The 26,732-nt window shown below is 46.1% G+C and overlaps 1 protein-coding gene across 3 annotated transcripts; it reads left to right on the top strand.

Moving 5' to 3' along the window:
- Positions 1 to 1,088: 1,088 nt before the first annotated feature.
- On the top strand, positions 1,089 to 24,783 carry LOC101953261 (ficolin-1-like). Of its 3 annotated transcripts, none has more exons than XM_065571973.1 (10): positions 1,089 to 1,251; positions 2,271 to 2,384; positions 4,229 to 4,282; positions 7,596 to 7,631; positions 11,120 to 11,155; positions 15,753 to 15,788; positions 17,429 to 17,556; positions 18,193 to 18,322; positions 19,391 to 19,525; positions 22,718 to 24,783. In XM_065571973.1, the coding sequence occupies exons 1-10, from the start codon at positions 1,104 to 1,106 to the stop codon at positions 22,969 to 22,971; spliced, it is 1,071 nt and encodes a 356-aa protein (XP_065428045.1). In that variant the 5' UTR covers positions 1,089 to 1,103; the 3' UTR covers positions 22,972 to 24,783. The 3 variants fall into 3 exon arrangements, with proteins under 3 accessions (XP_065428045.1, XP_065428047.1, XP_065428046.1); XM_065571975.1 differs by lacking the exon at positions 22,718 to 24,783 and adding an exon at positions 22,577 to 22,687; XM_065571974.1 differs by lacking the exon at positions 7,596 to 7,631.
- The last annotated feature ends 1,949 nt before the right edge of the window (positions 24,784 to 26,732 follow it).

Here is a 26,732-nt window from a genome sequence, read left to right as displayed (position 1 = left end):
TTATGGTTCCATGGCACCTCAAGGGCTGCAAGTGATGAATAGACTTTCTGTAACAGCCTATTCCCATCAAGTTCGCCGCTGTCCTCTCTGCATTACAAATGGACATGTAGCTGACGTGGTATCTGATTCCAGACAACCAATTTTAACCAAAACACCTATGACCTGATTCATCCCTACTGTGATTCTGCTGACTTCCACTGGAGATTCTTAACCTGTCAGTTGTGTGGACTGAACTATCACTGAAGTCAGTGGGAATTGCATGCATTCAGGTGATGAGGGCTCTGATTATATCATTAATTGTCAATTCTTTGCCTTAACCACAATACCACCATTCAGCCCTCTCTGTGATACTGTTATACTGACAAACCTGTTTTGTCAGGAATCTTGTTTCAAAATGTATATATTAATTGGTGTATTTAATTATCTAACGTCAGATTAGAGAACATTAAAAATATAGTTTCCTGTGAAGATCTGGCATCCGTTTTTAAAGACTTGCTAAATACCAGGGCATTCAGGTCTGTGGCTGAGTTTTGGAGCCCATCTCTACACTTAATTAAAACCAAATCACTTTATATTTTCATTTGGGGTTTGTTTGCTTTGTGTTTCTAGTTTAGTGTCCTCTGGCTAACAGCGTCTAATGAAAGAGGAAATTTGGTCCAAAAGGGTCTATCTGCAGCAACTTCCCTCTGAACTCTGATGCCCTGATGGAAGATGATAATGTATCAAGAGGTTAAGAATAGTTTTACCTTCATAAGTTTTCCATAAAATTTTGATTTCTTGAGCTTCTTGGGAGGTTTTTAAATCCCACTCTTTTGGATTTAGGCATTTTGCATCATGCTCAGGGATACTGACCCCACCAATACTCCTCCACCATGAGAGTCTCTGCTTGAAAGAAAAATCATTGAAATGAGCTACAGAAGGAAACCCAGGGCTAATGAACAAGAGAGTGACTGTAAAAATATAACACCAGACCCTAAGATGAGCTAAAATAGAGACACCATAGACCAATCTCAGCAGAAACAGCAGTGAAGTGGAGGATGGGTGGGAGGAGTTGAGAATTTAAGAGGTGGAGTTTGTTTTTGTTTAGCCTATAAAAGGCGCCAATGGATCAGATGCTAATCAGAGAAGAGGCTAAGTGGAGCTTGCAGTTGCAGAGCCCAGCACCAGCCATGGGAAGAGCTGCACAGCAAACCCTCACTGCTTTACTCTGCATAGCAGCAGCAGTTTGCATGGGTGAGGACAGCTGTCCAGGTGAGTAGGAAACAAACCCAGTAACAGCTTTTCTTAACAGACTCATTACCAAGCCAGACTCTGCAGAACTAGTGGAACTGATCAGATTCATCTGTGGTGAATTGGTCGCTGCCTTCCTTAAAATTATTTGGTTATTACTAACAGTGAGTTGTAGACGTATAGCTTCTATCCTGTCCTACCCAATGTTGAGCTCTTCTTTGGTACAGATCCATGGACTATGGGATTGCCAGTTACCAAACGACAATCCTGACACTGTAATATTTTAGAGCTGGGACTTCTCTTTTTTTACAAGAATTTTTTGTCTAATTAGTACTATAATACATTTAGCATATTGCTGCCGTGTGTGTATTACTGGATATCCAGTCTCTGGGACTGTCACAAAATGACATTCATTTGATGCCTAAATGCTGTGGTGCTGTTCAGAGCGTTGGCATGAATGTAGGGTTGAGAGTGTGAGACTCTGCAATGTTTGACACTTTCACATCTACATTTCTAAATTTTGTTCAAGGTTCATATTTTCCTAATTAGTATGGAAAGAAACTTCATCTTTGACTTACCAGATGGTACCTCAGGCATTGCAGAACCAATGAGATTTTGGATCTCTCATGGCTTCCTATTCTAAAACAAGAAACCAGCATTAATGAATGCTTGTTTATAAGGCACAGGTATGTGCAGGCCTCTAATTGGACGTCACTAATATAAACACCAAATATTTGCAGAAGGCAACATAACTACAATATTGTCCTAAAACATCCAGCACCTTCCTAGCTGCCTCATCTCAAACTTAAAACCAAAAAGTGTAACTGTAAAAAATGCAGGTTCTTTTATTCTCAACTAAATGACAACTTCAAATTTTATTTGCTTAAACTATTGGTTAACTGTCCTTGTACTCCCAGCCAACAGATGAGATCTGTAGGTTCCCATTTGCTGAAGTCCCCTCCCCCCCACCGGAATCTGCAGAATATTCCACATCCTGAGACTCTGTCACATGTTACTTATTGTTTCATCTCTTTTCTCAGAGGTCAAGATTGTGGGTCTCAACGGTTCCGACAAACTCGCTGTTCTCCAAGGATGCCCTGGGATGGCTGGAGCCACAGGTCCCAAGGGAGAACCTGGAGCTGTAGGAATGAAAGGTATGTTCCCAGGGGCTAAGTGAGAATCTGATATGTCTGGTGATGTCTAAAACCTCTCTGTCCCAATGCAGATCTTTTAGCCTGTGGTGAGGGACTTGAGCTTCATTATGTCCCTGCTCTGAATGAAATAATATCCTTTTCCTTTTCTCTGTCTGGATGGAACATCAGACACTTGCATGGAGGTGTGTAGGGAAACATCAGTCGTGTATTTACCAGGTTACAGATACTAATAGACTATATGTTTATATACAGAGATGATTTAAAATGGAAATGTAGTTGATTATTCAAACAAATCCTTTCAATACCAGCCAAAAAAGTGTTTGGCTGATGTATTGTTTGGGATGTTCACAGGGCTGCCAATTTTCATTGGACATATTCCTGGACATTTCATCACATGACATAATCTTTAATTTCTGAAAACTCCAGGACATTCCTGTAGGGTTGGCAACCCTAGATATCATGTTCATAGAATTTATCCATTAGCATCACTGAGATGAGAAACAGCAGTTATAATATGATGCATTAACAGCTGGTATGTTGGACAGTTTACATTATTTCCATTGTACACTAAATATGCCATTTGATTTAGGGGATTTATTTGTTATTCAGTTTGCATAAAACAATTGGGAGAGTCAGGACAAAAATCTTGTTGTTTTCTAAGCAAACACCAACGTTTGGGTTTCTTGTGGTGTTCTGTATAATAAGTTGATTTGTCCAAGGACACAAGAGTTTAGTGTGTTAACAGCAGGGCTAACACAGAGTCAGACACCAGAACATGGGCTCTGATCCTTAGCTGGTATAAATGGGCATTGCAGTAAATGGAGCCGCACGAGAGCTGGTCAGAAAATGGGCTTTTGTCATGGACAGTTTTGAGTTGCAAAAAATCGAAACCCAAAATATTTTCATCTGAAAATGCCACCATGTTGCCTTGTGGGAGTTGCAGTACAGTTGCCTCATGCTCCCATTCTCTGGCGGCTAGGCTCCCTTGTCGGACTATGTCTCCCATGATGCACCATGGTAACTCGGTGCATTAAGGGCATTCACCATGGCAAGGCAGTGTGGCTAGGGAGCCCCTCTCTGCTCCAGTCATCACCAGGGTTTGGACTGACAAAGCCTCCCAACTTGATTGGGGTAATACATAGCATCAGCTGCATCTTCTCTGTATTTCCCCTCATGTTTGATTGTTCAGGATCTGCCCTACTTTTACTTACACATATGCACACGCGCACACACACTCTTGGATCTGCTGAAGGCCATCGATTTGCAAGCCAGCTGATAGCTAGGACAAAACCTGAGCCAGTGGCCTTCTGGTTGGCTGGTTGCATGACATCCTCACCAAGCCGCTGGCTTGATCCTGTATGTCTTGTGGAGACAAACAGCAGTTGAAGCTCAATGAGAATTTTGCCTTAGTATGGAATCCAGTATAAATAAATTAATGGAGATATCCAATCTCCTAGAACTGGAAGGGACCTTGAAAGGGCATCGAGTCCAGTCCCCTGCCTTCACTAGCAGGACCAAGTACTGATTTTGCCCCAGACCCCTAAGTGGCCGCCCTTAAGGATTGAACTCACAACCCTGGATTTAGCAGGTCAATGCTCAAACCACTGAGCTATCCCTCCCAACCCTGTGCTAGTCCTCCCATCTGTCTGAAGATAGAGATCAGCCACATTAGCTGAACCCTTAAAACTTGTGTGTTTTCTGATTTAACCCTCATTTCCCAATTTGAATTGCAGGGGGAAAGGAGGAATTGACTTCCCAGCCCCCTTCCCTCCTAACTTTACCCTTAAAATACATCCCCACGAGCATCTTTAAAATGTTAATTCAGAGCCTTTTATGTTTTGTAGGGGACAGAGGTGCTATGGGGATCCCTGGAAAGGCAGGACCAGCTGGGGAGAAAGGTAACGGAATGAACAGAGTTGTTATTTATGTCCAATCACTGCATGATTTAAATCACAAGGAAAGATCTTTAAATGATTTGCATCTCCTCTGCTTGGTGTATGTGCCAGAATGGGTATTGACCAAGGAGAAAATCCTCCTTTCAGGTAGGTCTACACTGCAGATGAAGGTGGGCGAATCGGGGTGACTGCTTCAGGCCCCGTGCTTTGGGGGGCCCCGCGCTTCGACATCACGGTGTCAGATGGGGCGAGGACAGCAGCTGTCTGCCTTGAGCAGTGAGCATAGCAGGAGGCAGTGTGGTGTGTCTGGCCCCAACTCCCCCCAGCGGCTCATACCATTTGGCATAGCTGGGGAGGGGGGCTCGGCAGGCCCGGGTCAGGGGTTTCTCGCTGCTGCGCAGACAGCTGGGCTCCCCTGTGGCACCTGCAAACAGATGGCGTGGCCCCCGCCTCCTCCCTGGGCTCTTGGGCCCCTGCCTGGCCAGGGGAGCGCTGGCAGGATGGTGCTGCACATGCAGCTCCCCCGCCCTGTGCACTCACCCTGGCCCTGCCATTATTTGAATGGGGAGGCCGGGGAGTGTGGGGGGTCCCAGCCTGGGCAGGACGCAGAACCAGCACCCAGCGGACAGGCACACCCGACCACCAGTGGGTGCGAATTATTCCAGGTAAGCCTCCTCGGCCCACGCTCCATGGAGCAGCTGGAGCCCCATCACCCCCACCATCACCCCCAGGGGAGACCCAGTGTGCCCCCTGCCCCATGGGGGGCCCATACACACTGATTTGTCCCGGGCACCGCACCCCCCAAGGGTCGGCCCTGGCTGGGGAACAGGGGAAGCTTGGCTGCCAGTGGGTGCTGCTGTGCAGCACCTGCAAATTTCTCTCTGTGGGGGCTCCAGCCCCGGAGTTGGTGCTTATGGACTAGTGGCCCCAGTACAAACCCACTGGGAACTCTGGGTACATATTTGGGTTACTGGCTGGCTGTGCCAGGGTCCATGCTGCCATGTCTCCACTGCTGTTATTACCCCCACTAGCTAGATGAAAGCTAGTCCAGGTCCACCTACCTGGTCTGCAATCACACCTTCATTTGTAATGTGGATGTACCCGCTGTTACACGGGTTTAAAACCTCACTGAACTCAATAGGGTTAAACTGTAGAAAGGGGAAAGAAGAAAATGTGGCCAAAAATATTGGTCACTAGGGAACCTCAGTTCAGTGCACGTACCACCACTGCAAAGAGTATGGGCCTGATTCAGAGGTGAGTCTAAGTGCATCTCAGGTAGTCTGTCTTTATCTTATCATCATAATGTATACCTTCTTCCAGCTACCTTGGCCTGTCTGTTTCACTATATTACTCTCATTCACACACTCTTCCTGAAGGTGCACTTACTACTCCTGTGGGAATTCTGCAACAGAAAATTAAAAATTCTGGGCACAATATTTTAAAATTCTGCATATTTTATATGTCAAAATAACACAATATTTCAATTATTTTTGCTCATTTATTTCAAAATACCTGTCAGGAAGTATGTCTGTAACAATACAGACAACAAAAAAGATTCAGGAAATGTTTTTTGACAAATAGATTCCTTATTAGGCATATTAATACAGAACACCGAGTAATAATTATTCATTTAAACTACAATATAGAACCGTATTTTCCGCACCCCTCAAAAGCTTGGGGGAGTCAGGGGTAACAGAGGAGCAGAGGTAAGTAGATTGCTGGGAAGGAGCCTGGGTGTGAACTTGGAGAGTTGTTGGGTATGGGTGGGAAAAGTATGGAACAGGTTTTTTGGCGGGGGGCGGTTATGGATTGTTAGGGCGCTTCCCCCATGCAGACCCTGGCTGACCCCTAGCCTCTCCCAATCAGTCAGGCACATCTGCCCCCTGTCCCCATTTGTTCCTGCACCCCCATGTGTCCCTCCATCCCTTATCCACGTGTCCCTCCTTCTCCACTCTCACACCCATTCCCCCATCCCTATGTGTCCCTGTACTCCGTGTCCCAGTCCCTATGTGTCTGTTTCCCCACTCAGCCACTCTGTGTCTCTGTGCCCCCAGTCAGCCACCCCTTGCCCCATGTGTCCCTATACCCCCACCTTCTGTCCCCACATATCTCTGTGCCCCACCCAGGCACTCCCCTGTACCTATGTAGCTCTGCATCCCCTCCCCCATCACCATATGGCCCTGCACCTCCCTCCCCCCTGTGTCCTCCCCCACTAGCCCTTATGAGCCCCGTCTGACCCCCCAGCACTCCAAGCTGTCTGTCTCTCCATAAACCCTGTCTCCTGACCTGGCCTGACAGGTGCTGCGAGGAAGGCAGGCTCTTTCTCTTCATTAGCTGGCCGGGAGTTGCTGCTGTGGTCTATCGCCACATCACCCTCTGGTGGGCAAAAAGGCAGAAATGCAGACATTATTTTCTGTTGGGAGCTGCTGCTGTTCTTGAGCCACAGCGCCTTCTGCTGGGCAAAAGGTGGAACTGCAGCAACATTTCAGCAGAAGCTTTTTTCTGTGCAAAAAATTAAAAATATGCACGGCTCATTAATTATGAATACACGCAGTAGTGCAGAATTTCCCCAGAAGTAACTTTCTCTTAGAAAATGTGGACCTGTAAAGCTCCACAGAGCAGCACCACCAGTGCTAGCAATGGTGTAAGTTCTAGTGTAGACAAGTCTCAGGGTGTTTTTTAATGAAAAGTTGCTCATGTGGGGATGCACTAATGCTAGAAACCAGGAAAAAAAAACCTGTGGTGTAGGCATGGCCAGAGTTTGTCTCCCTTACACCTCCTTATACCCTCTGACTCAGGGTAGTTTACACCACTTCATGTATCACCTCTTAATTTATCTTGTCTTGTACCTCTAACGTCCCTATCACCATAGGTCATGATTGTGCTCAGTCCCCTAGGCAGATGGGCAACAGAGCTGGAAGGCAAAAATAATCTCTCTACCCTGGTGCCCTCTTATGGGGAGTGCAAGGAATCTGCCAGGCTGGTGCCGTTATGGGTGCTAACTTCTGACAAGCTTGTGGGTCAGGGCACTGACCTGTCTTCTCACCCACAACAACCATTAGAATTGAGCAGCCACTGAGGGGAGCATTTCTGCATCTTCTTCAAGGGTGTCACAGCATCGGCTCTCTCCAGGATCTCTGGGTAATGATGTGCCCCCTGAGGTGCTATGCATCCTGGAATTCCCACTGGGCCCAGCAACTCTGTAGTTCCCCTAGTGCAGGGCAGGCCTGCAAGGGACAGTTGAGCTCATAGAATCTAAGCACCAAATACTGTGTCTCGGCTAAATCTTTCAAACGTTTTTTTCTTCTTCCCCCAGGAGAGAAAGGTGTTGTCGGCTTCCCTGGATTGCAAGGTGAGAGACCTCAGATAGTTCTCACTGGAGGGCAACTAATAGGTGCTCAGCACCCCTCAAGGGCCAGATCCTCCCTTGAAAGCAACTGCCCGTGATTTAAGGCTGCATGATCGGGCCCAGGTTCTCTGTTTCAGAGAGATTGTGTCAGTAACTCAGAATCACCTGTGATTTCAGGAGAAGCCATTTCTGGGGAGAATCCTGGAATGATGGGACCAAGGGACATAAAGTTGCAAATGAAGAGTTGTTAGTTTTGATCACTTAAATAATAAACAGCAAGAGGAGACTGTAAGCCAATCATGGCTGAAATTCTAACTATAGGAAGGGGGGATGTCCAGCCATCTTCAGTAGAGGGAAGGCCATTGTGAAGGATTCCCCGCTCTTCAAAAGAGAACAGCATCTCCTGAGGCCCTGTACTGAACCCTTCACTGATACCCGGGGCCAGACTGGGGCTCTTCAGCCACCAGGGTCTTTTCCTCACTAGGAAAAAAATCTGTGTTTTTAATACATGTTAACATGTATTAAAATCCTAGTGTAGACAAGGACTGTAGTTTTAACATCTGTTAGCTCATCAAGGCTCCCCGCGAGGTTTTAACTTGACCAGTTTAACACATGTTAAAGGCAGAGTGCCTTACCTACACTAGACTTTTAAAACATGTCAGGATGTGCTAACATCACACCTGGAAATCCCAGTCTATATAAAGCCCTAGTATAGACATGGCCTTAGAGGCCAGTACAATTCCTCTGGGAGCAAGGAGGGCTTGAGAAACGCGTCAGCTGAGCTGTGCTGGTCGGGTGGATGAAAACAAGGCTATCCTCCCTTCAGAAAACCAGAGGAAATCATAAAATAAAAAAAGGTTAGACATGAACATGCCTTAGACGGATATTTCTAACAATATTGTCAAGTTGGCAAAAAGCTTAAACTGCCAAGTATGGAATAGTGCTTCTGGTCGAGCATAAGGGGTGATGGAGGAGAGGAAGGAGGTGGTCCTCTACATAACCTTTAGCCCAATGGTTAAGATGCCCACCTGGGATGAGGGAAACTCCAGTTCAATTCCTCCATCTGCTGGTTGTGGCAAAGATGTTTGAACTTGGGGTTCACGCCCTTCAGGAGAGTGCACTGGCCACTGGGACTGCAGGATTGCCTGTTGTAGGGCTTTCTCAAGGTTGAAACTGTTCAACTTTGTATTAAATGCTTAAATCCTCACGGGGCCAGAGAGAGGGTGAATCTATAGTCCAATGTTTAGGGTACTCACCTGAGAGGTGGGTAAACCCTTGTTCAAATCCTTTCTTCTCAAACAGAGCGGGGAGTTGGTGCATGCCCTAACCACTGGGCTAAAGATTAGAAGGTGACCCCTCTTCAGTCCTTTTAAGTGGAGTTAGGTGAGCATCACTGTTCTTGCAAGAGACGTCTCAGGCCCCTGACTCTAGGAGATGGTTCTAACTATGGATCACAAGCAGAGAGAGGCACCTCCTTCCAGCCTGGATTTAGGCACCTAAGTCCCTGAGAGGGGTGGAGCTTAGGGGACACACCATCCCCTCAGTGTCTGCTATTGGCTAGCTTAGGCTGTTCCCCACTCAGCATGCTGGCTTTAGTAGATCCCATTGTCAGGTGCCCGTGTCTCCCCATGCATTGTATAAGGAGCCTAGACATTACCACAGGGTTTGGGGATTCCACTGGGAGGCTGGGTACTTAACAGTGAAGCGCTGCAGTGGTCAGTCCAGTTGTGGTTTGTGCCTAATTCCAGATCTGGGCAATTTATACTGGGGTTCCTAAATAATGATTTAGGTCAAGACTTTCAAACCGGGATGCCTAAAGTTAGGCACCTACCAAGTTGGTCTGAGCTCTCAGTATTGGGCACCCAGGGAAAATCAGTTTAATTACTAAGGTGCCCAAATGAGGATTTGGTGACAAACTTTAGGCACCTAAGTTGCAATGTTTGGCCCCTTCTTCTCAATGTTAAGGCCATCAGTCCAGTCAAAGTCCCAGCCAGTCCCTCGAAGTCACATTGTCTTTGTTAATTTCATTGCATCCCCCCTTCTTCACCCCACCTTCTCTTATAGACTCTGTGTGTTACTCCAGGAGTTGGGACTTCACTAACATGTAGTGTGTTACCTCATCCTTTGGCTCCAACACCAGTGCATGTGTTACTGTATTTCTAAGATATATTTGAATAGTTTCATTATCTGTGTTTTCTGGCTACCCAACCTTTTACATTTTTTTAAATCTAATTTTCATGGGTGCACATCAGTACTTTGCATAGGTTGGGTAGCCAGTTTTTTGTGTTTTTTGGCCCACCTAAGGAGTAGGGTGACCAAGTGTCCGGTTTTCGACTGGAACACCCAGTCGGAAAGGGACCCTGGCGGCTCCAGTCAGCACTGGGGGTGGTGCCTGCGGGCGAGAGCAGTGTGTGCAGAGCCGCCTGCTGTGCCTCTGCCTAGGAGTCGGGCCTGCTGGCTGCTTCCGGAGTGCAACGCAGTCCGCATTGCCAGGACAGGAAGGGAGCTTGCCTTAGCCCCTCCATTGCGCCGCTGACTGGGAGCCGCTGGAGGTAATCCCACCCCCAAACCCTGCGCATCAGCCCCCCACCCTAGCCCTGAGCTGCCCCGAAACCTGGAGCCCCCTCCTACAGCCCAAACCCCTCATCCTCGGCCCCACCCAGAGCCTGCATCCCCAGATGGAGCCCTCACCCCTCCACACACTCCAACCCCCTGCCTCATCCCGCAGTCACCTCCCATACCCTGAACCCCTCATTTCTGGCCCCAGTTAGAGCCCTCATCCCCTCCTGCACTCCAACCCCCTGCCCCAGCCCAGAGAAAGTGAGTGAGGATGGGGGAGAGCAAGCCACCGAGGGAGGGAGAATGTAGTGAGCAGGGGGGGCAGGGCCTTGGGGAAGGGGCAGGGCTAGAGTGTTCAGTTTTGTGCGATTAGAAAGTTAGCAACTCTACTAAAAAGATGCCTTTAAACCTTGTCTGTCAATTTCTACGCTAGGATAACATGTATTATCATGTCAGCAAACGTGATGTTAAAAATGTTGCTGTCAGTGTGAACAAGGACCATTGTGTTTAAAAACCTGTGCATGAATCCAGTGAAATAGCCCTGAAGATCTGCCTATGTGCTTCGGAGTTTATTCTGCCCGTTTGTGTGTTTGAGCAAACGTCTTGCTTTGGAGCAAAGCCTCTCAATATGTTAACGAATATCCTACGTGGTGCTCTCTTTTTATTGGCCACTTACAACACACACTAACATAGACACTAACATATCTAACAAATATGACTCATTTGACAAACGAAGCAGCTTCTATCAGATAGATCAAGTTGTTTTTTCAGAGTGATCCACAAGAGTCTCAGTTGCGATCCACCCAAGGGGGTTAAAGCTTCTCTGCTAAAACTCTCCATGTTCTTACACCACAGTGCAATTGGCAGCCCCAAGCCCATCCAGGTGTGGGCTCCAAGTAGTGCAAGGATTTGACCTTGTGTTTTTATTTTAGGAATCAAAGGAGAACCTGGAGCACCAGCAAAAATAGGTGAGCACCTCTGAACTCCTCAAAACATGTCAGGTTTGATATTCTAGTGCTAGTGCTTGAAATGACACGGGACACGTACCGACAGTAATTTCTTTGCATACTGTGCCATGCTCTGCCTGTGGCCATCCAAATGTTGCCTCATCTTCAAAAATTATGTAAAGATTCAAACTAAATTCCTGGTCCCTGCTCCACCAGAATTCCCGTGTGTGGGGTGGGGTTACAAACACTGGAGAAATGAGAGGGGTTCTTTCTGTGGCCATTTCAACCAACTTATTTTTTTTTAACCTGGACCCTCTTAATGGGCATTTAATCCTTCATATAGCTGATCTGTTCTCTTCCTTAATTGGTGCTTTCAACTGGTTGAATGTTTTTGATCAGATGTTACTCTTTAACATTTCTTACCCACTGTGCATGGCCCTGGACCTTCATGTTACCCATGGGAGGGGTGAGATGTGGTAGCTCACAGGGGTCGCTGAACCTTCCTTCCCCTTGCCTCTCTGCAGGAGTGAGTTGAGATTTGGATGTGCGAAGTGGAAGCACATTCTTCCCCCCTTGCATTGAGATGTTACTGTTGTGCCACACCGAGGCATAGATGTGTAACAAGAATAAGGTCTGAGGCAAAGAGATTTGTTCTCTCTCTCTCTTACTGTACGGGGTGCTTTGGTTTAGTTATGATTCGTCCAGGGTTTCCACAGACGCCACTTTTGTTATCTCTGATTTTTGCAAATCATTTGCTTGGTGCCTTTTAAGTAACAAATCTGCATGTGGCATTCTATCATGGGTCCTGCTTGAGTTTTTATGGTAGGTCCAGTAGTGAACTGCTGCAACTTACTGTACATTGCCATGTGCCACACTGTGGACCAATTAGTCCAAAGACTCTGACTTTTATTCTCTGGCAAAAAGGTCTGTGTCAAGCAATAGCCATCTCACTGTAAAACCTCAGTGAAGACAAGGCATTTGTAGTGTTTACCATGAGGTAACTGGACAAGGTTAGCTCTAACCCCACCTCACCCACGGTTCACCTCACCTCGCTATCTCACAGCAAAACCACAGTGCCTTATCTCTCTGTGCTGTTAGTGAGAGAGCTCACGTATATTAGTTACCCCATGGTTTTTTACCTTGGGCACTGAGCTTTGCAAAGATAAGAACACAGTGGAAACAAGTCACTCCAAAGTCAACTCAGCAGAGTGCTAAGTGCCTCTGGTAAGATGCCGCACTCCTTCGCAATTCCTCCTGAGGTCACCACTCAATGGAGTTGGGCCCTAAGACTGTTTTATAAATAGGAATGGAGTTTAGGACTTTTGGAACCTGTCACCAGGCCACATTCATGGTTTTTATAATATCCTCTAATTTAGGATGTTTGGTACCATTTCTAAAACATTCCACTCTGCCAGTATTGGGAGTTATGGCAGATTCAGACACATGTTAGGAAAAGAGGAGGACTTAACTGGATGAGGTTTGGTTAATTCTTTGAAACAGGGAACTTAATGACCCAGAAGGTGGTACATTCTTTAATTGTGTCTTGTTGAGTCCACTCCCCTGCTGTGACAACTCCATCCTACACTCCTGTTTATAAACATATCATGCTCCAGCTTAAAACTAGCTAGGTTGTTTGTCCTCCTGTACGCCTATTGGAAAGCTGTTCCAGAACGTCACTCCTCTGATGGTTAGAACCCCACTTCTAATTTCTAGCCTAAACTTATTCTTGACCAGTTTATGCTTGTGCCAATATTGCCCTTTGACTTCAATAGCTCTTCCCCTGCTGGCTTTTTACCCCCCTGATCTATTTCTAGATAGCAATCTGATCTTTACTCATTAATGAAAATATTAAAATTATAATGGTCCAAAGACCAAACCTTGAGGAACTCCACTAGTACCCTCCCTCCAGATTGATAGCTATCCTTTCAGCACAATTCAGCAATTCTTGTGTAACCCTTCTGCCCATCAGAGTTGGCAGCAACAAGGGCCGAGTTTAGTATCTAGAGGTTCCGTTTCAATAACACAATGCAAAACCGGCTTGAGCCCCCACCCCGTGACAATTACATACCACCCCCCTAGGTGCCTCTAAGAGGCAATACTTTCCTTCTCGCAAGCACAGAGTCTGAGTGTAGCAAAAGCCTTTTAATAAAGGAGGGAAACAATGCGGCATTATGTTGGGGAAACACCACAAACAGGATTCATAACAACCATGAGCAAAAGACCCCCTCCCAAGTAAGTTTGGCAGTGTCCTTTTCCCCTCAGGGTCTTAAGTCCAGCAACCCAAAAGTTTCTGATCTTGGTCAGTGCAGCCCCCAGAGTTCAGAAGTTCATCTGCAGAGTTTACCTCCCAGCCTGGGTGGAAGTGGAGGGAGGTATGCGGGAGAGGGGGGGGCGCATCTTACATGCTCCACTGCTCAGGTTGACAGCTGAGTACCATACCTCTCCTTGGGGTTCTGCTGCAATCTTCACTGCCAGCTGCGCCTCTCCACCAGCTGCCCTGCTAGCCGCTCACCAACTTGTCTTCAGGCCCCCCCCCTTAACACAGCTCTTAAGTGACAGTAGCTCTCAGTAAATTTAGCTGGTAGTAGGGGAGCCTCAGTGCTGGTGCACCACTAGCCCAAAGTAGATCTAGTATTTAGGCCTAAGTATCAGAGATTTCAGCTTTACAGCATGTAACAAGACTCCTAATGGAGTCAAAATTAACTCTCTTATTTTGAAGAGAGACAGGATTAATGTAGTGTTTACAGGCCCACACTACCAGGTACACATACCTACCCCCAGCTTCTCTCAATTCACTGGGTTTTGGAACCCATGTCTTTTGCCTAGCAAGTGCTGCTTAGTTGAGGGCGAGTCTCTCCATCATAAAATGCCAAGTACAGTTCTACAGTTCACATAACCAGGATAACCCCACTTTATTACTCCTGCCCCAATAACAAGGAGACTGGGGATCCCACAGCAGCCAAAGTGACCATTTGGGCAGGCAGTCCATCATGTTAGGCAGGGTGGGTGTGCCCATGCAAATGAGATCAGCCTCTGAAGTCTTTGTCAGCAGGAGAAAAAAAAATTAAGTATCCTCACACCTTCTTGTCAAACTGTCTTAAATGGGCTATCTTGATTATCAGTACAAAAGTTTTTTTTCTCCAGCTGACAATAGCTCATCTTAATTAATTAGTCTCTTAGAGTTGGTTGGGCAACTCCCACCTTTTCATGTTCTCTGTATGTGTGTATATATCTCCTCACTATATGTTCCATTCTTATGCATCCGATGAAGTGGGCTGTAGCCCACGAAAGCTTATGCTCAAATAAATTTGTTAGTCTCTAAGGTGCCACAAGTACTCCTGTTCTGTTTTCTATGAGCAGCTCTTCTGTAATGTCCTCACTACTTACTGAAATCAAGTAAAAGGGTACATCTATACTGCAAATTAAAATGCAATTTCAGTGGGGATAGGCATATCCATGCTAGATTTAACATAGCTAGTGTGGGTAGTAATAGCCGTGGGGATGCTGGTGCAGGCCCAGCCTCCTCTCAGTGCCCAGGGTCCCCAGTGTGCTTCTACTGGGGCAGCTATCCTTCACGGAAGCCCACACCACATTTTCATTGCTATTGTAAGCCGTGCTAGCTAGATTAAAGCTAGGGCAGGCATGCCTACCCATGCTACAACTCTGCCTTCATTTGCCATGTAGACATGCCTTAAAATAGCATCCCCTCTGGTTGGTTTTGGCTGACTTTGTCCTTTCACCCCAATTCAGTGCTCCCACCTGTGGTTTATGTATGACAGAGAGGGGAATCAAGTTGAACACTAAATGTGTTTTGTTTAAGTTAACCGTGAAAATGGCCAATTACTTTTAACATGAAGTGAGGTTTTTACTCACGAAAGCTTATGCCCAAATAAATCTGTTAGTCTTTAAGGTGCCACCAGACTCCTTGTTGTTTTTGTAGATACAGACTAACATGGCTACCCCCTGACACTTGACACCATGCAAGGCACTAAATGTAGCCGTATGGAGTGGAAATCCATCAACCTCAACAAAAAACTTGCACAGATAACCCAACCACATCAAAGAGAAACAGCAGAACTAAAATTCATTTGCAAATTCAACACCATTAATCTGGGCTTGAATAGGGACTGGGAGTGGCTGGCTCATTACAGAAGCAGCTTTTCCTCTCCTGGAATTGACACCTCCTCATCTATTATTGGGAGTGGACTACATCCACCCTGATTGAATTGGCCCTGTCAACACTGGTTCTCCACTTGTGAAGTAACTCCCTGCTCAGTATATAATGCCTGCATCTGTAACTTTCACTCTATGCATCCGAAGAAGTGAGGTTTTTACTCACGAAAGCTTATGCCCAAATAAATCTGTTAGTCTTTAAGGTGCCACCAGACTCCTTGTTGTTTTTGTAGATACAGACTAACACGGCTACCCCCTGATACTTTTAACATGAGTCTTAACAGATAGAGGTGGGCTGCTGAATAGTCAACTTGCTGCATTTATGGAATAAGATAAATCAGATAATTAGATTCAACTTTTATATTTTAGGTCTGAACATCTGTTTGGAAAAACTAGTTGCTTCCAGTTTTTAATCCATTTCCATTGTGTTCCTTTTCTTGCATAGCATTGAAGGATCTGGAAGATGCAGCTTGTAAAGAAGGTGAGTTTTTACTTTAATTACTGGCCTGTTATTCCCATTCAAAGGATGTAGTGACATAGAGCTACTGCTAATGACAACAGGTCAACTCCTGTTTGCCCTACTAACCTGAAAAGTCTTCTGGAAATTCTCACAAGAGTAAGGCAAATAGGATTTGGCCAATAACTAGAGAGTCTGTTACCTTTGGAAGGGGAGTTAATTACCAAAGATAGTAGGAATCCATTTTATTTTTACCCCTTTCAATTGGAGCAGCTGCAGCTAGTCAAAGTTCAGGGCACTGCAGGTATTTCCAGTTAAGAGGAGAAGTTGACAGTGGAGTCTTGTACCTTTTGATGCAATCATCTTTATTTATAAAGAACATACAAAGTCCTGTTTCTTCAAACACAGGAGGAATAAAAAACATGAGAGAGTGTTCTTGCTCACAGCTCCAATTGTTCAGCCAGCTTGTTTAGGCTGTGTGTGCCTAGCATTATTTCTGCTTCTCCATGTCCCTGGGGTCCTTCCGTTTGTGCTATGTGTGTCTCTCTCACTCACACACACACACACACACACACACACACACACACACACACACACACACACACTCCCTTACCCAAAGACAATGCCCAGCAGAGCTCTCTGACTACATAGCTCAAATTCTTGACTGCCACCATGGTTTAGAACAGTGGTTCTGAACCTGTTTGTAAACCTTGATGGCCTCTTGCGACTCAGTAAATAGCTAAATTGTTGACATTCCACAACTCCTGTGCCACAGGGCTGGCTGGCCATGGCTCCCTGCTCCAGATGTTGTGACCGGGTACATGGGGTTGCAGTGCCACACAAGCAAATTGGGCCTGGCCAGCCCCTCCATTATCATGACATGGAGGTAACTGGACCAAACTTGTGTGGTGTTTTGTCCCTCCATTAGGATTAGATAGGAGCCACCACTGCAGGCTGAGTGCGGGGCAGGCTTTGCAACCCTCCCCTCCTGAGGGAGAATCCAATCACCCTGCTTCCCCTCCCCAGGCCTCCTGCATCACCCTTTGACACATTTTGGTGACACAAGTAGGGGCTGCACCCCATGCATTGAGAAACCCTGTTTAAATTGCAACAGAGTCCTGTGGCACCTTATAGACTAACAGATGTATTGGAGCATAAACTTTCGTGGGTGAATACCCACTTCGTCAGACGCACGTATTCACCCATGAAAGCTCATGCTCCAATACATCTGTTAGTCTATAAGGTGCCACAGGACTCTTTGTTGCGTTTTACAGATCCAGACTAACACGGCTACCCCCTGATACCTGTTTAAACTGCTATTGTTTCTTATGTTTAACCTAAATGAAGGGCAGCTGCTACACTCATCAGCTGACGGGTCTTTAAGCCAACCTATAACAGTATGAATCGTTATATCCTGTTTTCAGTTCCATACTGAGGAATTCACGTCCAAGAAGATCAGTTACATTTTAGTCTTTTTAAATGGGAGTCAGGGCTTATGTAATAGGCCTGAGGACAATGGTCTGGACATAAATGGTGAGATGAGATAACGTTTTTATTTGATGGTACAAATCTCAGTTATAATGTCGGGAGATAAGATGCCCTTGGCTCAGTGAAAGCCATTCTGTTACAGTATATTTCTATTTTGAAATTCCTGCTCTGACCAGGACTGAGGAACTGCAAGGAGCTGTTAGCCAAAGGGAATATTCTGAGCGGCTGGTACACCATCTATCCCAAAGGCTGCACTGCCATGCGTGTGCTGTGTGACATGGACACAGATGGTGGAGGCTGGATTGTAAGTAAGAATTGAGGATAATGATGCTCGTCAGACAGCTTCATGTCTCAAAATGGGAGTCAACTCTTTCCAAGAGTGTTTGTTTTATATAGGTAAATAAAAGCAAGTGTATCCATAGAACATAGTGTCAGAGTGAAAGTAAAATGTAATCCAACTACTATCTGATAGCTAATTCTGACATGAAAGCAAGACAGAATTCACTATTGCAGAGGTTAGCAACATGCATATGCCCCATTGTTCACTCTGTCCCCTTGCAAGTCACTATATTTGCGGGTATTTGGTAGGCCTACCTGATGCTCCGTTTTTGCAGCGCCTTCTCTCCGCACTGCCCTCTCAGGGTTCCGTTAATGGCACCTGTTGATCACAGGCAAAACTAAATGCAAGCAAATGATCAATGTAGTTGGTGTTGATTTTAATTTTGCTGAAAGCCTTTCAGTTAAGTTTCCTTTTTATAGAACAACTGATGTAAGATGCTAACATTTATGGGTAAATTCTCAGTTCGGGGCATGAGGCATTTAGACGCATCATTCCTATTAACAGCACACATCACTCAGAAATCCTCCAGAGATGCTATGAGACATAAAACTTCAGGTTCACTTTATCAGTTTCCCACCTGAGTTTTTTATTTCCTCTCAGGTCTTTCAGAGACGGGCAGATGGCTCCGTTGATTTTTTCCGTGACTGGGATTCGTACAAGAGGGGTTTTGGAAGCTCGCTGACAGAATTCTGGCTGGGGAACGACAATATTCACCTATTAACATCTCTTGGTATAGACATTTTGGATACATTTTTTCCTCTACAATTCTGTAACCAAGAAAGAAAGTTTAGCACAAGGTGGAGCACACCAGTAGCACTGAAACTGCTGCCCGAATCCAAACTGGTTATTCCCTATAGAATAGTCCTGCCAGGAAAAGTTATCAAAACTAGCAACACTCTCTAGCTGTGCTGGCTACAAGTAAGCTTGGTTACATTTAGAAATGGTAGAGGTGACTGAATAGTGAATATCCAGCATCTGATCGTATGTTAAATCTAATCCCGCTCCCTCCTTGGGTAACTCGGACCTGCGCAGTGTTATGTCATGTCATTTACAGAAATGGATGAAGTCCCATTGAAGTCAGTTGCAAAAATGTTATTGACTTCAATGGGGCCAGGATTTTACCCAACTTCTCCAGAAGGTGAGACATTCAACCTGACAAATCCAAATCCTGGCCAATTAACTGTTTCAGCCCTGTTGCATAATTTCCTAAGGTAACGACCCGGCTCTTGCCAGAGACTGTGATCCTGTGAATGAGCGGTGCAAGAAGCTCTTAGGCTGTTGTTGCCCAGAAGGTTAGCAAGTAGCAAAATAACCAGTCCATCTGTATGACTGCAGACACAGCTATCTACCCAGCATCTGCAGAATAAGTCAGCTTCAAATCTAGCTAAATTCTCTGTCTGTCTTTCTCCATGTTCCTAATGGTTCCTTCTTGTCTCCCATTTGACTCTGAGATCCAGAATTGCGAACTAATTCCAGTGACAGGGATTCTCAGCTAACCAGTGGGGGCAAGACAGGTGCTGAGGTTGCCTTTTGCTGGATCATTAGTGAACTGACTCTGGGCAGACCACGGAGTGGTGAATGCTCCCGATTCTGATCTATTAGCTGGAACAGAAGTATCAGCTGTAGATGCACTTTGCTAATGAGGAAGTGAGATTGGTGGGGTGTATCTGGGTTAGCAATGGTTCATAAATTGATGGCTTGGCCTGTGTAGATGAGGCTCACCCCAAAATAAACCCAAAATTATACAAGATGCTAATGGGATGTATTGAATATTTGCTAATCTTCATGTCTTTAACAGGAACTAACGAACTGCGCATTGACCTCCGAGATTTTGAAAATAACCATGTGTTTGCCAAGTACAAGTCATTCAAAATTTTAGGAGAGACTGAGAAATACAAGCTGATTCTAGGAGACTTTATTAACAGCACTGCAGGTAGGTGGTTGCCCCATTCTGCAGTGATCATACCACAGGGAGCACATGCAAATAGAGCTAAAATGTACACAATCTTGTGGCTAAATGTGAAATCCCACCATCGGCAAAATCTGAGTTTGTTTAGCCTCTTAGAAAATCACAGGCTCATGTTTAATTACAGCATCTGAAAACTCCACCCCCGACATAATCTGGGAAGATGCTGCCTCAAGCATCATTTAGTTAAAGAATAGGATTCCTGTGATTCTTTCATGCATATGAAGTCAGATTTGGGATTGTTAAGATTACTCCTATGATGTTTTAGTGTCATAGGACTAGTGTAAAAAGTTTCCTCCAACAAGTCTGCAGTGAAAATAGTTTGAAATGATTCCGCAAGTGGAAGGGAAATAGGTATGGAAACCATAAAAGGGGCTTCTTCATTAAGAAAAGAGGTTGTATTCATTCTAGTGTTAAAATAGAGGCAGTCTAAGCCACTCTGCCAGCATAGGGGTTGAATAAACTTCTGGCCTGATTTAGAGAAGCTCTCTTTCCACTCTCCTATATGCTGAGAGTAATCATACACTACTCTTGCCACCTCACACCAACAGCTGGATAGCAGGTCATAGGTACCTCGCAGGACTCAATGCTACCTCATTAGTGAGGTCGGGTTGTTGCTGGCAGCCAGCATTGGTAGAAGCCCTCTGTAAAGAAGGGGATGAGAAATGAAATGAGGTGTTTGGCCACACACACAGATACACAAAAACATTCTGCATACCAAGGCATTTGGACTTGAACTTTAGGAGATGATTCTGGTGAGGAACACCGATATTTTCCTGTGTATGTGCAAGTCGTGTAAGTGAAGGGAAGTCACAGCGGTAACCTGAGCCACTGAAAAGTCTTTCAGGGTTAGTTTTCAGGGTTTAGAGATGTGTAAGCATGTCCCCCCATGTAAACAAGGCCAGGTACATTAATGGAAATAATACCTGAAGACATGTATAAAAGCTGTAAACAAACATGTTATGATAGTGACAAATTGACATGGCTTCTGTAAAGGAAAGCTGTGTCTTCCCTATCAGAAGTGTCGTTTACTGCTTCTCATAACACAAGAACTAGGGGTCACCAAATGAAATTAATAGGCAGCAGGTTTAAAACAAATAAAAGGAAGTATTTCTTCACACGACGCACAGTCCACCTGTGGAACTCCTTGCCAGAGGATGTTATGAAGGCCAAGACCATAACAGGGTTCAAAAAAGAACTAGATGAATTCATGGAGGATAGGTCCATCAATGGCTATTAGCCAGGATGGGTAGGAATGGTGTCCCTAGCCTCTGTTTGCCAGAAGCTGGGAATGAGCAACAGGGGATGGATCACTTGATGATTACCTGTTCTGTTCATTCCCTTTGGGGCACCTGGCACTGGCCACTGTGGGAAGACAGGATACTGGCCTAGATGGAGCTTTTGGTCTGACCCAGTAGGGCCATTCTTATGTTCTTAGAATTCTTTGAGCATGTCAACTAAACAGTGGATAAAAATATATATTTAGACTTTGATAAAGTCTGTGAAATATTGAGACCTCTCAAAAAAAGGCTATTAAGGAAACTAAATAGTGATAGAGTGAGATGCAATGTATTAGTATGGAACAGAAGTTGGCTAAAATAAGGAATAACTGGTCAATTTTGAACATGGTTAACTGTTAACACCCTGAGGCTGCAAGGATCTGGTGGTGTTTAATGTGTTTATTAATGACAGGGCAATCTGAGTAATAAGATGGCAACAGCTGCATCTGATAATCTTAAAAAATGTTGTGTGAGGAACTTCAGAGGATCTAGTCCAGGTTGGTTGATTTAGATGAAACTCTCTGCTGACCCATGCAAAGTAACACACATCAGAAGGAATGATTTTCGCTTCTCGTACACATTGCTGGGTTCTAAATTAGCTGCAGCCACTCAGGAAAAAGATCTGGGCATCACTGTGGACATCTCAGTGAAACTCATTATGCAGCAAAGCTTAAAAAGCAGCCAAGTGTTGGGATGCCTAAGGAATGAGAGCAAATACTGAAGGAATTATTTATAATGCAATGTTGTTGTATGCCCTGACGTGGAATAGTGTGTCCAGTTCTGATCCAGATGACTCAGCAGTACAACCTAAACTGAGAAGGTTCAGAAGTGAGCAACAAAAAGGATTAAAACTGGGATTTTTCAAAGGAGCCTAAGGGCTTGTGCACAGGCAGAAGCTATTGCAAAATAAATTAGGGTGTGAATTTAAGTGCAATAGCTATGCCATGCTAACTCCCCATGTGGACACTCTTCTCACTCACTAAAAGCGCCGTTGTGTATTCAGTTTAATCCACTGAATTAAGCTAAACCACAGAAAGGCACTTTTCATGCGAAATAAGTGTTCGCACCGTGAGCTATTCTACAATAGCTATTCTGGTCTTCTGCCTCATGTAGACAAGCCCTGGGAATGTGAGGGTGCCCAAATCCCATTGAAATGTAATGGAAGTTGTGTGTCTGGCTCCCTCTTAACGCTCAGCCTAGAAGCCTGGAGACGCTGCCACTGAAAGAGAGAATGAAAAGATTGGAATTGTGTTGTCTGAAGAGGAGGCAAATGAGGGTGAATCTGCTCCTCCCAGTTACCCTTCTCTTAATACAAACATAGGGCAACCTCCAATTAAAGTGAACAGCAGTAAATTTAAAACATATAAAGGAAATATTTTCATATGCAAGATTTAATTAATCCATTGAACTTATTGCTACAGTATATCAAGACCAGCTATTCAGTAGGATTCAGGAAAGGATGGGACATTTATATGGATAATTCGAATGCTCCCAGCTTTCTTATGCAAGACATTATAAGGCATGTAAAACCTCACCGTTCTGGGCAGAAATCAGTCTCCTCACCAACATGGTTAGGAACAAACATCCCCTGTGAGCAAGTTACTGGACATAGTTGGAGACAGGAAAGAATATTTGGTGGTGCCCTGTTCTAAACTGATCCAATTCCCTGTAGATGTAGGGCTGAATGTGGGCCTCTGAGCTCTGCTTTAAAAACAGCCCCACCCTTCTCTCTCCTCAGAAAAATGTCGTTACTGCAGCACCTGGAATGTATTGCAAGGACTTTGTTTTACCCCATGACATGGGAAATGAACTATCCGACTCTAGAACCAGTAACTAAGAAACAACTGGGGTAAAAAGATCTTTTTTGGTTTTATCACAGGTGATTCATTAGCAGCTCACAGGAACAATTTCTTTACAACAAAAGACCGTGATAATGATCTATCTTCCTCCAATTGTGCTACACATTTCAAGGGAGGCTGGTGGTACCGTAAGTGCCATGACTCAAACCTCAATGGGATGTATTGGCTGGGAGCCCATAATAGCTCCGGAGATGGTATAAACTGGCACGCCAGCAGAGGCGTCAAATATTCCTTCAAACTCTCAGAAATGAAATTTCGGCCTGTTCAGCAATGATGAGATGGCAGCACATGGTCCTCCTGCTTTCCCAGGCATCCCTTTGCAGTGAGCACAGGTGGAAAAACTGCAGAGAGGAACCAGCCCAAACCTCCGGCCACTAGGAGCAGCTGCAGGAGCTTCCAAAGCAGGGACCTTCAGCCATTCGCAGAACTTCCTCCTGTTTCTCTGCCCTCTGCTGATTTGTCTTTTGGCCACAACCCTTTCCTCAGTCTCTTAACCTCACCATCACACTTATTCCTCTTACCCTTTTCCCTAACCCTGCCCCCTCAGCCTCCTTTCCTGCAATGTCCCCTCTCCCTTCCCCTTTCTTTCCATGTAGCCGATCCCCTCCAACTTAACACCCCCTCTCCAACCAACAGCAATAAAATCATGGCCCTAAAATGACATTTGCTGCCACTGCATTGTTCACTCTGCTTGTGTGTTCTAGTAGGGTTACCATATTTCAGCGAGCAAAAAAGAGGACGGGAGGAGCCCCGCCCTAGCCCCGCCCCTGCCCCTCCCACTTCCCGCCCCCCCTGACCTCCCAACCCTCCCCCCGTTCCTTGTCCCCTGACTACCCCCTCCTGGGACCCCTGCCCCTAACTGCCCCCCAGGACTATCTAAGCCTCCCTGCCTCTTGTCCCCTGACTGCCCCAACCTTTATCCACACCCCCACCCCCAGACAGACCCCTGGGACTCCCACGCCCCATCCAACCACTCCCCACCCCCTGACAGCCCCCCCCCAGAACTCCCAACCCATCTAAACCCCTCTGCTCCCTGTCCCCTGACTGCTCCGATCCCTCTCCGCACTCCTGCCCCCTGACAGCCCCCCCCAGAACTCCCAACCCATCTAAACCCCTCTGCTCCCTGTCCCCTGACTGCTCCGATCCCTCTCCCCACTCCTGCCCCCTGACAGCTCCCCCCCAGAACTCCCAGCCCCCTACCCCCCCCCCCGCTCCTTGTCCCCTGACTGCCCCCTCTTGGGACCCCTGCTCCTAACTGCCCTCCAGAACCCCACCCCCTACCTAAGACTCCCTGTTCCTTGTCCCCTAACTGCCCCCTCCTAAGACCCCCCCCCCAACTGCCCACCAGGACCCTACCCCCTACCTGTACCCTGACTGCCCAAAACTTTCTCCACTCCCCCCAAAAAGCCCCCCCCGTTTCTTGACTGCCCCCTCCAGAACCTCCCTGCCCCTTCTCCTGCCCCCCTTACCCTGCTGCTCAGAACAGGGTGTTGGGCTCTGTGCGAGCCGGACACGTGGCTAAGCTCCCCAGCACAACAAAACCCGGTCCCTGGCCCTGCACAACAAAACCCGGTCCCTGGTCCGGACCGGGTTGCAGGGGAGAGCTGCCCTTGTATCAGCACAAAGTGCTCTCGCTCCCGTTTTGCTACGCTGCATGGCAGAAACCGCTCCCAGTTGCAAAAGGGGAGGGCTGCACTTTGTGCTGAGACACTTGCTCAGAATGCAGGGCGGATCCAGCTCCTCTCCAGCTGCTCCGGAGTCCAGCCCGGGACTTTCCTGCAGCCCACCCAGCCGCTCGCTCTGCTGTGCCGGGGGAGGGGGGAAATCCCGGACATTGTGAGTGCTTTACAAATTCCCCCCGGACGCTATTTTTAGAACAAAAAGGAGGACATGTCCGGGTAAATCCGGACGAATGGTAACCCTAGTTCTAGCGCTTCCCCCACCCAGTGTCTGTCCTGTAGATTGTGAGCTCTTCTGGGCAGGGACAGTCTGCTCTTCTGGGTTTGTTCAGGGCTGAGCACGCTGAAGCCCCATTCTTGGTTGGTTCCTAGGCGCTGCCATAATAAATATGGTTAATAATACCGTATATGTCTGCACAAGCTTCTACATTGCAAATGCTTGCACTGGCATTGTGAAAACACCTTGTGGATTGGGTGCTGCACAAGGAAAAACGGGATACTTTGGAAGAGGAGTGGGAGAAACAAAAACCAAGTAAAGACAATGAGTGACAGCAGGAGAGATGGCGTGGGAGTGTGGTTTTGCAACTACCATGAGGAAAGGTGGTTTTACAGCCTGGCCCAATAACCCTTTATAGGGTCACCGGTCTGTTAGAAGTGGGCACAAGTGCTGGGCCCCACGTGCTTCCAAGCTGACTGGGTCTGGACAGAGTCTAGCCACTATATATAGCTCTGGGGTGCTAAGGGACATTCCCAGACTCCACCCTTGTGTCTGATGCCTCTAGTAATAGATTTCCCCTGCCACACACACAAAAGATTAATGGAGGCGATAAGGAGGATGGCACAGGAAATCCCACCCACCTCTCTGCCACCATAAGTCCTGCCTTAACCAGTGATGACAACTCCCTTCTGGGGAATGGCCAACCCCCCAGCTTAAGGCCCCTGACCCTCAACAAGAAGGCCTGTTTTACCTAGCAAGGGAAGCCAATAGGATTTAGTCAATCCTTAAACCAGACCATGAAAAGTTACCATCTCTCTGCTGACAACTCACGAATCTACTTCTCTATACCTGACTAGTCTCCTATCCAAGCTAAAATCTCTACCTGTCTCTCTGACATCTCCATATGGAGGTCTAGCTGTCAGCTCAAACTCAACGTGGCTAAAAGAGAGCTCTTAATCCTGCCCCTCATGACCTCCCCAAAATCTCCTTTCTTGATCACTGTGGGTAATATCACCATCTGGCCTGTGTCTCAGGTCCATAACCTGGGCATCACCTTCAACTTGAACCTCTCTGGAGGTTCTCACATCTAGGCTATGACTAAATCTTCCAGATTCTTTCTGCATAATGTTGCTGTGATATGACTTTTCCTGTCCATCCATGCGGCTAAACTCATGCACTCCTTCAAAAACCTCCTTAAAATGCTCCTTTTCTGCAATGCCGACAAAGAACTTGACAATGGTTAGGCTGCTGGTGTGCTGAGATGACTTCCTAGCCTGCTGACTAATATTGTCTCATTGTTTTCTTGTCCTCCCTTATCAGTCTAGCTGTCTCCACTTCTTGCCTTTTGTCTTGTACTTGGGTTCTATACTCCTTGGGGCAGGAGATGTCTTTTTTTGTTCTGTTTTGTACGGCACTTAGCACAGTGGGGTCTTGGTCCAGGATGAAGTCTCCTGGAAAATGGGTAATACAAATAATTAAGAATAAAAAATAATACTGGAAAGAACACTAAGGGTGGGATTTTCAAAAGCGCCTGAGAAAGTCAGAAGCAGAATTCCCATTTTCAAAATCCCCTGGAGCAAGAGTTCTTCTAAGGTCAGTTGTTTATCATGGACAAGGCTCAACAGGCTGTCTCTTTATTCTGTGCTCTTTATCCCAAACACACAATGATCTCTAAAGGTTTCTACCAGGACAATACAAAACGAGCAAAGGGTGAAAGGCCTTTTTTCCAACTGGCTGGAAGTTCAGAGACATTTTCTTCTTCCATTTTCTTTATTTGAAGCCTACAGCTTCCAGTTCAAAAATTTTGGTTTAGGTTCATAATGTTTTTTCGACCAACTCTTTTTAAAGTCCTACCCTCCACCTCACATGGTTTCTCTGGAAAACAGCTGGCAAGCACTGCCAATATCTGCCACCAGGGTCAGAAAAAAGGACCTTTTTTCTCACTGTCTTTAATGAAAGCACTGATCAAAGCTCTAAACATGGATTTCAAATTATTCTTCTTTTTCATGGCACCTGGAAGCCTTCAAAGTGTTTATAAATGGCCATTTGAACTTCTCTGTGATACCTTTTCCCTCTTTTATCTAAAACCAGGAGACCTCTTCACTGCTGCTTTACTTTACCTGCACTCCTTGTTCTTTT

The sequence above is a fragment of the Chrysemys picta genome, chromosome 18 (assembly GCF_011386835.1).
Source record: "Chrysemys picta bellii isolate R12L10 chromosome 18, ASM1138683v2, whole genome shotgun sequence".
NCBI classification, from domain to species: domain Eukaryota; kingdom Metazoa; phylum Chordata; order Testudines; family Emydidae; genus Chrysemys; species Chrysemys picta.
The sequence above is the reverse complement of the archived record's forward strand: the minus strand, read 5'-3'. Positions and strand labels throughout refer to the sequence as shown.